The following is a 13167-nucleotide window of genomic DNA, read 5'->3' as shown; positions in this document are numbered from 1 at the left end:
TTTTAGACCCCAGATGACAGTTTACTCTTACATTTTGACCTACCTGAAATATACCCAGCGTATCCAAGTCCACACGCTTCTCTGTTTCTACTTATTTTAAATAATACACACACACAGACACACACACACAGACACACACACACACACACAGATATGCCTTATTTTCTTGCTTTGATCATAGCTGCAGGAAGGAAAGGACCATCTCTGTGTCTGTGTGTCCCACTTGGTGCTCAGTAAATACTTGTTGACTGAAATAAAGAGACATCTAAAACCTTCTTCTCAACCAAACATGCATGCTTCCACTGCCCGACGTGCTCAGTCAACTCACCAGCACACACTGCCCGCACACTGCTGTGTAGACGACCCCCAGGCCCTTGGGACCTGAGGCAGCCAAGAATTTGGTCTAAAGTGAGCTCACAGTTTAAGGAAGCAGACACAGAAAATTATGTAACAAGCCCAATAAAGGGCTCCCATCTACCGTACTGCATGGAAGTCGAGGGGAGATCTCTGTGTCTGCGTGGGTCCCAGGGAAGTGCTGCAGAACATGAAGCCATAGAGTTGGTCTTTGAGGTTGAGTGTGGGCTGGGTGGAAATGAGACCAAGGGTGTCTAGGCAGTGACAAGAGCGCACATGGAGGCTCATGTGGCGAGCTTGTCAGTCTGGAGATGATGATGCAGTAGAGTAGGGGAAGATGAGATGGAGAGGTGAGATTTCAGGCAGACGGGGAAGGACCTTGGGTGTTTGTACTTGTCCCTGTAGTGGCTGAGGACACTGAAGAAGGTTTCTGAATAGGGAAGTGAAATGTAGCATTTTTAGGCACACGGTTCTGGCTGTGGTGTGAACAGCACATTGCTGGGGGAGGTGGGGGAAGGAACCAGAGCCTGCGAGGGCTTTTTAGGGGAGTTTGGAATAAAATCAAGGAGAATAAGGAAGCAGTTAGGGAGACAATAGTAGATAGTGGCGGGCAAGGGTTGGCAGACGTGGTGGGGAGATTTGGTGGCTGAACTCATAAGAAAGGAGCAAAAAAGAGGCATTGGTCAATGCATAGAGCTGGCATCATTTTCAAAGGGAAGGAAAAACACATGTGGGGGGTGACTTGAAAGGGAGAAAAAAATGAGTCTGTTTTGAAGTGTGTGTGGTGTGAAGGCCTATGAACGCATCTGTGAGGAACTGGAGCTCAGGAGACATCTGCACTGAAGTTAATTTTGGGAAACGTCGGCCTTTGAGCAGTAGCTGAAGCACGGGGAAGAGAATACTGGGATAGGGGAGCGTCTGTCATCACCAGAAGTTCCTTTGAAAGTAGGAGGCTTCCAGTGAAGCAAAATCAGGACAGCGGGGTGCTTGGGGAATATCCCCAGATCCTTCACCGTGATGGGGATGAAGAGCGACGAACTTCCAGTTTTAAAGGAAATGAGTCCCAGGGATGAAAGGCACAGCACAGGGAATAGTGTCAAGGACGTCGTAATGACTGTGTGGTGACAGGTGACTCCACGTGTCTCCGTGAGCATTTGGTGACGCATGTAGTAGTCTGATTACTCTGTTGTATACTGAAGTGCATGTAGTATTGTATGTCAGCTGTAGTTCAGTTGAACACACACACACACACACACACACAACCCAGAGCAATTGGGGTCGCCACAGGAAAGGAAAAACACAGACAGCCACTTTAACACGAGTGATAGGTGCGGGTGAGGCCAAGCCATGCATCGTAGGGGAAACTGGGCAGAAGCTGTAAGTTTTACAGCTAGGCCAACAGAAAGAAGGTTGGAGAGCAAGCCAAGAGCCAGGGAACACAGAAGTCAATGATACATTGCCACCTCGGGGTATGAGACCCGTCAGTGACCCCGAGAGAGGACGCCGGGTCCCAGGCTGTGGTTGAGTACGAGGAAGATCATGCAGACCCACTGGGGCCTTAAGAAGCCTGGAAAGCATGAGGGGAATGCTGAAGAAACATCTGGCAAACCCACCACAACTGTAACCCAAGCTGAGATGACACAGAGGGGGAAGGGAAGGGATGCTTGGACCCTTGGGAGCAGAAGGGTCCAAGATACACATCTTGGAATCATGGCCAAACTGTTGACTACTTCTCCTCAACACCAGAAGAAGGAACAGTGAATGCAGTGACCTTGAAACACTGCCACCTCCTTACTCTCTCCTAAAAGTTCAGGGAAAAAAATTATTTAAATAGGAGCATCAACAGGCCCCATGCAAAGACAGTGTGAGATGAAAGTATCAGTAGCATAACAATGTCATGAAAATTTGGCAGATGAAAATGTAACTTGCTTTTCTGAAATGAGCTGAAAGAAATTAAGAAATACATAGGAACAAATCAGAAACAGAAAAGCCCCAAAATGAGTTGAATAGATAACGGGGATGTGAGGAGAAGGAGCTGACGTGGTTCAGGAGACAACCAGACAACTCACAGGAGATCTTCACAAGGAGAGAGTAAACTAGAAAGAAGTGTAATAAGAGAAATGAAAGACAAGAAGGAATTGAAAATAAGCAAAGGAAAATAGAAAGAATGCAAGTAAAAATAACAGATATGAAAGAGAAAAAAAATCCAAAGTGTATTTTTAGAGTCCCAAGGAAAGAAAACCAAACAATAGCGTGAAACTATAAATAAAATCACCATATAACACAAATCACAGCATCGAAAGGGCACACCACAGCCCCAGGAAAATGGACCCTCCATGGTCAATATCAAGACAGCTTCTGCTAAAGTACTGTATTTTAAAGATAAGGGAAACGGTGTTTGTGTATCCAGGCAAAAAGACCCAGTCACTTACTAGGGCAAGAAAATTGCATTAGCATCAGACTTCTTGACAAGACCACTTCATAGTAGATAGCAGCGGAACAACATATTAATGTACTACAAGAAGGAAAATGTGAGCCAGGGATGTTAGAGATGCCAAGGTGACCTTCAAGTGTATCACAGACAAACTTGCAAAGTTGCAAAAACTCAGGGTATCTTGTTCCCCTGAGCTCTTCCAACAGAATCTACCAGATTTCTGTAGAATAAATAGTAGAAGTTTTGGATAAGGTTGCTGCTTTGTGAATTGTAATTAATGGCACTGATTTGGTCACTTCCTTTTTTTCCGAGGTGGGAACATTCTCTAATGGCACCCTGACTTTGAACATAGGTGTCACAAGGTTGGGTAAATCCTCTATCCAGAGAAGGGGTTTATAGGTGATGCTCCCATTCATCATGGGGAGAAAAAAAAATCCATTAGAAATGGCTTATGAGTGGGGACTGGCAATTATGTAAGTCACTGTTATATGAAGCAAAATTTGAAAGTTGGTGTTAATTTTTGAGGTTCCCGGGTGGCTCAGTTGGTTGGGTGGCTGACTCTTGATTTCAGCTCAGGTCATGATCTCCAGGTACCGGGATAGAGCCCCATGTTGGGCTCTGCGCTCAGTGGGGAACCTGAGATTCTCTCTCCCCCTCTGGGCCTCCCCTTGTGCTCTCCTTATAATACACAAATTAATACATCTTTAAAAAGAAAAAGGAAGTTGACGTTAATTTTTATTACATGGGAGACCGCTAGATGATGATTTGATTTGGTTAAACAAGCAAATTGTAACTTGGTAAATGGTAATTTTAAGCTACTTGTCCAAACCTTACAAAAAGCTTTTCTCTGTACTGAAAAATATGAATAGTTTAGGGCTTTCTGTGAAAGATGACAATAAAGGATTTTTTTTTTTTTTAATTCCATTCCCCTCCTTTGAAACCCAACAAAAACCCACAAGGTGCATGGAAGAGAGGGAACACTCTGTCTTCAGTGAACAATGAAATGGCCAAAATCCCAAGCTATAAATCATGGAACATACCTGCCAAAGACCGCCAGATCTGGGCCAAAATGAGAGGGAAGGCTGGGAGCTGGCAAGTATCCCTCAGGGGCCGAGTGCTGGGTAGCTCTCCCTAGGACGACGTGCGACAGTCCTCCAAGACCCATCAATGGCCCTCCGATTACAGAGGGCAGACGAAGGCTAGACCACGAGCTTCCAGAGAACGCCCCCGTGGAGCCATGGGACAGGGGACACTGAAGGAGACATGGCATTCATGGGCCTCCTAGCCAAGGAAGGCTGCCAGGGCTGAAGTGGGGGGAAGGAGAGTCAGCAGTTGCTGCGTTAGTCCGCAGCGAGCCAGTTGCAGAACAGGCTCTTCTCTGAGTCACAGTGGCCACGCGAATGCCAAGAGCCGAACAGACATGCGGACAACAGAAATGAATGTGTGTTACCAACCAGGGTGTTGCACACAGTTAATGTAAGCGGCCCTAGCTCATCCCCTGCCCACGTTGTTCACACACAGCTGTACTTGGAGCTCCGGCAGAAAATTTATGCAGCACACCAGGCGGGCGGGGGCGCCAAGAAGTAGAAGGAGGAAGTCGGGTTGCAGGGAAGGGAATAGCACGCAAGAGTCACAGGAATGGCGGTCATACCACAGAGCTATTACCAAGGGAACGGTTCCAACAAATTCCAACAAATCAGCTCTGTATTCCTGAGGAAAGTATGGACGGGAAAGTTGCTCTAAAATGAGGCTTGGGCTCAAAAAGAGATTGTAAGTCAGCAAAAGGAGAAGGCAGCTGGAACAGTAGGGGGCAAAAAAAAAAAAAACAAAAACAAAACCCACCACAAATTACAAAGAACAACAAAATTAAAGAAAATGACAGAAGACAAGAGGCTGGAATGCCACACCTACCTCGATGGGTGTGGAAGACAGGAGATCAACCCGAGCACATTGGTGTTTGTGAAAAGAACAGAACAAGTGGCACAGAAAATAAGAGAAAAAATATTCAGAGATAGTAAAGGGGAATTTATTAATGACAAATATAATAAAAACTTTCTTTGATAAAAGCTTTGGTCTGTATGTCATAACGGCATACCATGTGCCAAGAAACTATGACCCAGGGTGACGTAGCCTGCCTATGCTTCATGTATAAAGAAAGAACCTACCGGTCCCTGAGCAGAAAGGGCAGATACACAACAGAAACTCACTGGCCGCGCATACCCTCACAGTAGCATCCAGGGCACGAACACAGTGGAACAAGGGCTGCATGGTTCAAAGGGAAGGAAAGTCTGACCCAAGTATCTGCTCTTCTTGGTGTTCTTCACATAGAAAGTCATCAGGGAAATACGACTCAAAACCACAAAGAGATCTCAACTCACACCAGTCAGAATGGCTAAAATCAACAACACAAGAAACAACAGATGCTGACAAGGATGCAGAGAAAGGGGAACGCTCTTACACTACTGGTGGGAATGCAACCTAGTGCAGGCACTGTGGAAGACAGTATGGAGGCACCTCGAAAAATTAAAAATAGAGCTACCCTAGGGCCCAGCAAGGGTGCTACTATTTACCCAAAGGATACAAACATTGTGATCTGAAGAGACACCTGCACCCCAGGGTTCATAGCAGCAATGTCCACAACAGCCAAGCTGTGGAAAGAGCCCACATGTCCATGGACAGATGAATGGATAAAGAAGAAATGGTGTATATAAACAGTGGAGTATTGCTCAGCCATCAGAAAAGATGAATACTTACCATTTACACAGGCGTGGATGGAACGAGAGGGTATTGTGCTAAGAGAAATAAGTCAACCAGAGAAAGACAATTATATGATCTCACTCATGTGGAATTTAAGAAACAAAACAGGATCATAGGGGAAGGGAGGAAAAAATAAAACGGAATCAGAGAGGGAGACTCTTAATCATAGGAAACAAACTGAGGTGGGGGGGTGGATGGGTGGAAGGATGGGGTAACTGGGTGACAGATGGAAGGATTGGGTAACTGGTTGATGGGCACTGAGGATGGAATGAGCACTAGGTGTTATACACAACTGATGAATCACTGAACTCTACCTCTGAAAATAATAATGCATTATATGTTAATTAGACTGAATTTAAATAGAAAACTAAAACTAAAAAATAAGTAAAATGAAAAAAAAAAAAAAGACAATGGAGAGGAAGTCAGAAAATACGTGTCCATAAGCCCATGCCACAATCCTGCAGGACCCAGATGACTCAGCATAAATGCACAGATGCCGACGAAAACAGTGGAGAAAGAGTAATGAATGCATTTATGCACAGGGTTAACACTAATCAGCAATCGCACCTCAGAACAGACCGCAAATATCAGAAACCCTGACCTCACCTTAATGCTATCACGGAGGCTAACTGGAGGTTTGGGGGAGTGGTGGGGGACTGAATGGTCTTACGTCCTTGTCCCTCTTAGCAGGGGGCCAGTAGCTACTCCCCTAAGTCAAAACAGGTCCTTAGAAACAACCATCTAAATCTGTTGTTGGTTTCTTCATTAACATTATAGGGTTCTTTAGGGAATTAATTGTTAGGGCGAAAAAAAACCCTCAGATATTCAACAACTCCTTTTTTTTTTTAAATGTTTTATTTCTTTTCAGCATAACAGTATTCATTGTTTTTTCACCACACCCAGTGCTCCATGCAATCCGTGCCCTCCCTAGTACCCACCACCTGGTTCCCCCAACCTCCCACCTCCTGCCCCTTCAAAACCCTCAGGTTGTTTTTCAGAGTCCATAGTCTCTCATGGTTCACCTCCCCTTCCAATTTCCCTCAACTCCCTTCTCCTCTCCATCTACCCTTGTCCTCCATATTGTTTGTTATGCTCCACAAATAAGTGAAACCATATGGTACTTGATTCTCTCTGCTTGACTTATTTCACTCAGCATAATCTCTTCCAGTCCCATCCATGTTGCTACAAAAGTTGGGTATTCGTCCTTTCTGATGGAGGCATAATACTCCATAGTGTGTATGGACCACATCTTCCTTATCCATTCGTCTGTTGAAGGGCATCTTGGTTCTTTCCACAGTTTGGCGACCGTGGCCATGGCTGCTATAAACATTGGGGTACAGATGGCCCTTCTTTTCACTCCATCTGTATCTTTGGGGTAAATACCCAGTAGTGCCATTGCAGGGTCATAGGGAAGCTCTATTTTTAATTTCTTGAGGAATCTCCACACTGTTCTCCAAAGTGGCTGCACCAACTTGCCTTCCCACCAACAGTGTAAGAGGGTTCCCCTTTCTCCACATCCTCTCCAGCACATGTTGTTTCCTGTCTTGCTAATTTTGGCCATTCTAACTGGTGTAAGGTGGTATCTCAATGTGGTTTTAATCTGAATCTCCCTGATGGCTAGTGGTGATGAACATTTTTTCATGTGTCTGATAGCCATTTGTATGTCTTCATTGGAAGTGTCTGTTCATATCTTCTGCCCATTTTTTAATATGATTGTCTGTTTTGTGTGTGTTGAGTTTGAGGAGTTCTTTATAGATCCTGGATATCAACCTTTTGTCTGTTTTGTCATTTGCAAATATCTTCTCCCATTCCGTGGGTTGTCTCTTGAGATCAGGAACACGACAAGGATGCCCACTCTCACCACTCTTGTTCAGCATAGTATTAGAAGTCCTAGCAACAGCAATCAGACAACAAAGAGAAGTAAAAGGTATCCAAATTGGCAAGGAAGAAGTCAAACTCTCTCTCTTCGCAGATGACATGATTCTTTGTATGGAAAACCCGAAAGACTCCACCCCCAAACTTCTAGAACTCATACAGCAATTCAGTAACGTGGCAGGATACAAAGTCAATATACAGAAATCAGTTGCTTTCTTATACACTAACAATGAAAATACAGAAAGGCAAATTAGAGAATCAATTCCATTTACTATAGCACCAAGAACCATAAGATACCTCGGAATAAACCTAACCAAAGAGGTTAAGCATCTATACTCGAGGAACTACAGAACACTCATGAAAGAAATTGAAGAAGACACAAAAAGATGGAAGACCATTCCATGCTCTTGGATCAGAAGAATAAACATTGTTAAAATGTCTATATTGCCTAGAGCAATCTATACTTTTAATGCCATTCTGATCAAAATTCCACCAGTATTTTTCAAAGAGCTGGAGGAAATAATCCTAAAATTTGTATGGAATCAGAAGAGACCTCGAATTGCTAAGGAAATGTTGAAAAACAAAAATAAAACTGGCGGCATCACGTTACCTGATTTCAAGCTTTACTACAAAGCTGTGATCACCAAGACAGCGTGGTACTGGCATAAAAACAGACTCATAGACCAGTGGAACAGAGTAGAGAGCCCAGAGATGGACCCTCAACTCTATGGTCAAATAATCTTCGACAGAACAGGAAAAAATATCCAGTGGAAAAAAGACAGTCTCTTCAATAAATGGTGCTGGGAATACTGGACAGCTATATGTAAGAAGAATGAAACTCGACCATTCTCTTACACTGTACACAAAGATAAACTCGAAATGGATAAAAGACCTCCACGTGAGACAGAAATCCATCAGAATCCCAGAGGAGAACATAGGCAGTAACCTCTTCGACATCAGCCACAGCAACTTCTTTCAAGATATGTCTCCAAAGGCAAAGGAAACAAAAGCGAAAATGAACTTTTGGGACTTCATCAAGATCAAAAGCTTCTGCACAGCGAAGGAAACAGTCAATCAACAACTCCTTTAATTCTACTTCAGTTCCCTTTTTTCTAATATACCTAATAAAACTGCATTACGTTTTTAAATTAAAACAGCATGTACACAAAATGATTATCAAATACCAACATTATGCACACATTGAAGATCAAATATTAGTGTTATTTTATGTAGTTCAAGTGGTTTTTAAAACCTTCCTTTAATACTTTTCTGTTTCTTGAAGTCTTGGTCGTGGGTGTGTATCTTTTTTTAATGCAATCATTTTACTATATACATAAACAACTAAAAAATCAGATATCAATTACACTGCCAAAAAAATCCCCATGACAGTAAACTACTGGAAATTAATTACTGTCTCAGAGAGGAGGAAGGAAGGGAGAGAGGCAGGGAGGGAGGAAGGGAACTTCCTGTATTATAAAAGATAAGTAAGAAAAATGAAAAAGACAAGTCACAGGGATGAAAAGTACGGGGTGGGGATATAGTCAGTAATACTGTAATGATGTTGGTTGGTGACAGGTGGTGACAGTGACCGCGGTGAGCACTGAGTACTATATTGACCTGGCCAATCACGGTGTCGTACACCTGAAGCTAATGTCACATTGTGTGTCATATATACTTGAATTAAAGACATAAGCTATCAATAAGAAATAAGAGGGGTTCAAGCCTAGGAAATGGCTTCCGCATGGGCACAGCCCCATGTGCGACCCCTCTCTTTGCGCCGCCGGGGACTTGGCTGTTGGCTGCGTTGTCTCCGGAAGCCCCGTGTGACTGGTGCACAATTCTCATTGCAGTGTTCCGTCAGTTGTGGTGTTGGAACTCAGCGAAGAAAGCAGGTGTGTCAGAGGCTGACAGCCACACGCCGGCGCGTTCTCCTTGGTGAGATGATGTGCCGAGACCTTCCAGGGCCCCCTCTCGTAAGACCTTGCCAGATGCCTACGTGCACTAGTAAGTATGTCCAGGCCATTCTCCAGCGGAAATGCTCGTTCTGTTCCTCTCGTCCCGATGGCTTTATCTCCCGTGAAGCAGCGCGTTCCTAATCTGTGCAAATGCATCTGTTCGGCTTCCTCACTTGCGTTTGTACTTCCTTCTGTCCCTCCCATGGCCGTGATTTCTTCCACTAACAATTCGGGAGTGTTCCTTGTAGAAGTTAAGCCGGACTGCTTTCCAGTTTACTTCGCCAGTGATGCATTTGGATCTACAGTAAGAGTAGAAGAGCTAAGTATTTTAAAATATTCAGGTATCTGTTCTGTAAAATCTAAAACCAGCAAGGATGAAAACATAAATTGTCATTCTTTTTAATGGTAGTTCGGGCACTTTTTCAATTAATTCTAACTAACAAGCTTAGTATAGAGAGTTAAGAGTATGGCTTCATTATATCTAAAAGCTAGTATGCATGTTGGACTCCTCTGTATTTTCAATGTACGTTAACAGAATATATGTTTTCACATATGTATATGTGTTTCATGTAGGAAGGTGGGTGACAATGCATGAAAATATGGCAGCAGTGGGCCACCTGGGTGGCTTAGTTGGTTAAGCATCTGCCTTCAGCTCAGATCATGATCCTGGGGTCCTGGGGTCAAGCCCTGCATTGGGCTCCCTGCTCTGCAGGGAGTTTGCTTTTCCCTCTCCCTCGACCCTGCTCATGCTCTCTCTCTCTGTCTCTCAAATGAATAAATAAAATCTTAAAAAAAAAAAAGAAAGAAAGAATAAGACAGCAGAGTAGTGGGGGGAGGTGGGGTTTGGAGCAAGAGGAAAGGCGTACTGGAACTGCGCAGCTTCTTGGTCTGTCCCCTGCTTTCTTGTTCACAGTCTTTAATTATTCACCTGTAAAGTGAATTCACCTATTAAGTACTCAGATATCCTCCTAGCTTATGGTAAGAAAACAAAAATCAGAAATTAACTACTATTTTAATGCTGCTTAAGAAAAAAAAAAAAAACCTGAGATATAAAATCCAAATATACCAACAACTTCCCTGGAGAAACTCATAAAACAAAGTAAAGCAAACAAACAAACAGTTATAAGTTATAAAAACAAGTAGTAGCATATTTTTTTTTTACAATTTTTTGTATTCATTGTGTGGTTTCCTTACATGCAATCAGTCCTTTAGTCCCCAGCGATCTGTGAGACAGACATTATCCCCATTTAGAGACAAGAAGCCCAAGACTAGAGAAGGTACGAGACTTGACCCGAGATCCGCAGCTGCCGGTTGGGCACCGTAGCCTGTGTGACCACAGGTCTGTCTGATTCTTGAGTCCACGCTTCCGCCACTTCTTTATGCTGATTCATGGACAACGTCAACTTTTCTCCTTGGGAATTCTTCGAGAACACTTTTCCAAAATCTTGGGATTGCAAAAATGTGAGATTCCAGGTTTCCTCGTGTCCTGGAATTCAAGAATGCCTGTGGCACATGGCACCATGTTATGCTTCAAAATGCTTATCTGTCTGATTTTTATTAATTGCGGATGGCTGCGTAGTAATGCAGTTGGACTGTAAACTGCCTTCGAGGGGAGTGAGATTAAAGGGTCCTGGAACCTCCTCTAAGATAATCACAGAACGGCGTGTGGAAGGATAGCGTGGTTGTTAGGGTATGCAGCGTGGTGCAGATTAAACTATAAACCATTACCGCACGCAGCAGAGAACGGAATTATAAGCTTTAGGGAGGGCCAAGGAACAAGAAAAAAATCCAGTAATATTTCTTCTTTCCCCACCCCATTCCCTAGCTTGCCAAACATGTGGGTCATGGAAACAGAGAAGAGGGGGGAACGCCTGCTCCCAGCCCTGCCAGATCACCCCGAGCTGGGCCTCCATTCCTGCTGTAGCCTGGCTCACGCCCTCACCTTTGCTCAGTGGCCCTGGCGTGCTGAAATGCGGCTGCTCCCTGTGCACCGTGTTGTGGCATCCTCTTCTCCCCACCACCATCTCCCAGAGCCAAGCGATGCACTTGGCATTCACTCATCCTCCCGACCCCTGCTGTCTCACACCCGATCCCCACCGCCATCATGCACTCAGCGCTAACCCTGGCCCTCGCACACCTTCGGGCATCACACGTGGACCTACAGCCACCAGCTCCCTTTGTCCAGCACACACTACCACCAGGCCCACTCTTCCTCGCCAGCGACCAACATCCGTGTCCATGGCCTTTCTAACACCTTGATCCCCATCTCCTTCCATCGTTGACCTCCCTGACCCCTGCCCCATCACCCTGGCGTGGTCACACTTGCTCGGACGTGGCCCTCAGACGTCGCTTGCTGCTCTCCCTCCCGCACCCCCATGTCGCTCCTGCTCGTGCGGCCAGAGCCGCGCCGCAGACACTCTCCCGGCTCCTCCCAGCCCTGCCTTGACCCACCTGCTTGCTTCAACCCGGGGGTTGCTCTTCGGGTGATAAAGGTTCAGGTTGTCTGAATTTTGGTTCCGTGGCCTGAGCTCCTGGGATTCGCCGAAGGAAATCATGTCACCGTCCTTCGTGTTCATGCTCTCTGATTGACCTGCGCATCGCGTGTTTTTCCCTAGCTCCTGAGAATCCCCTAAAAATTCACCGTCGTCGCTCCCTACCCCGCAGGAGCTCTGGTTTCCTTTCTCTGTGGCTGCTCATGTCTTTTATTCCACTGGGATGGTCAGGGCCCGGATGGCATAACGTCCTCTGACTCTCCTCGCCCCACTGCTGCCCGCCCCGTGTGCTCCCCAGACTGGCCGTGGGTGGTCTTCACGGTAGGCCTGGCCCTTGCATTGTTGAAGGGGGTCTGAGCACAAGAAAGACCGAGCCCCCTTGCGCTGTGACCGTTAGTCCCTCTCAAGCCTCCTCTTCTAGATAAGTCTTCTGACGGCTGCCTCGGGTTGAAGTAAGACCCATCCTCTTCGGAGGAGTGCGTTTTGCTGGTCTTCGTTCTGACCATTTTGACGTGCAGGGGCGGAGGGCGGGCGGGAGAGATGCCTTGAGCACCACTCGGTCCCGCTCTGCCCCTGCCTGCGTCCCCGCTCCGTTCCCTGCCTTCCCCCGTGGCAGACGGTGACCCCTTGCTTGAATTCTCTCTCCCGCCATATCTAGTGGCTGGTGTTCTTCTTCTTCCTGAAAGACCACTACTCACCCTGCCTTCCCCAGTGACCTTTCTAGTTGTGTTAATCTCTGGAGGATATTACGACGTTGTGGCTGAGCTAATCACTCGAGTTCCAACCCCCAGTCCTAATCTCTGCCAGCCTCAGTTTTCTCCTCTGTAAAATGGGAATAGTGGTTGTATCTACCTCATAGGAATGTCCTGAGAAATAATACCTACAACGTGCTTAGAAACAATGCCCGGCCTGTGTAAAAGCCTCCGAAAATAGGTTATTTTTAATGCCATCCTTTTAATTCCTATTATAGCTTTAAGAAAGGATAGAATGTCGTAGAGCAACTTGTGCTGTGTCTTGTGTCCCCTGAGGGTGGGAGCTTGTATGGGGTGGGTTCTCAGTAGCCCTGGACTCTTCTCCACATAGGTCCCCGGAAGTGCTTATCTTTTTTTTTTTAATTTATTTTTATTTTTAAAGATTTTATTTATTTGACTGACAGATCACAAGTAGGCAGAGAGGCAGGCAGAGAGGGGGTGGGGAAGCGGGCTCCCCGCTGAGCAGAGAGCCCGACTCGGGGCTCGATTCCAGGACCCTGGGATTATGACCTGAGCTGAAGGCAGAGGCCTTAACCCACTGAGCCACC

The 13167-nt window shown here is 45.5% G+C and overlaps 1 protein-coding gene across 1 annotated transcript in view; it reads left to right on the top strand.

The window, feature by feature from the left end:
• ADAMTSL3 (ADAMTS like 3) overlaps positions 1-13167 on the top strand; it is a 336362-nt gene that overhangs the window by 251217 nt on the left and 71978 nt on the right. The window contains exon 20 of the mRNA XM_080807956.1: positions 9271-9424. Within this exon, the coding sequence (XP_080664082.1) occupies positions 9271-9424 (154 nt within the window). The remainder of the gene's footprint in view (positions 1-9270; positions 9425-13167) is intronic.

Source organism: Martes martes (assembly GCF_963455335.1).
Source record: "Martes martes genome assembly, chromosome: 7".
NCBI classification, from domain to species: domain Eukaryota; kingdom Metazoa; phylum Chordata; class Mammalia; order Carnivora; family Mustelidae; genus Martes; species Martes martes.
Note: the sequence above shows the minus strand (reverse complement) of the source record. Positions and strands in the feature narration are given on the sequence as shown.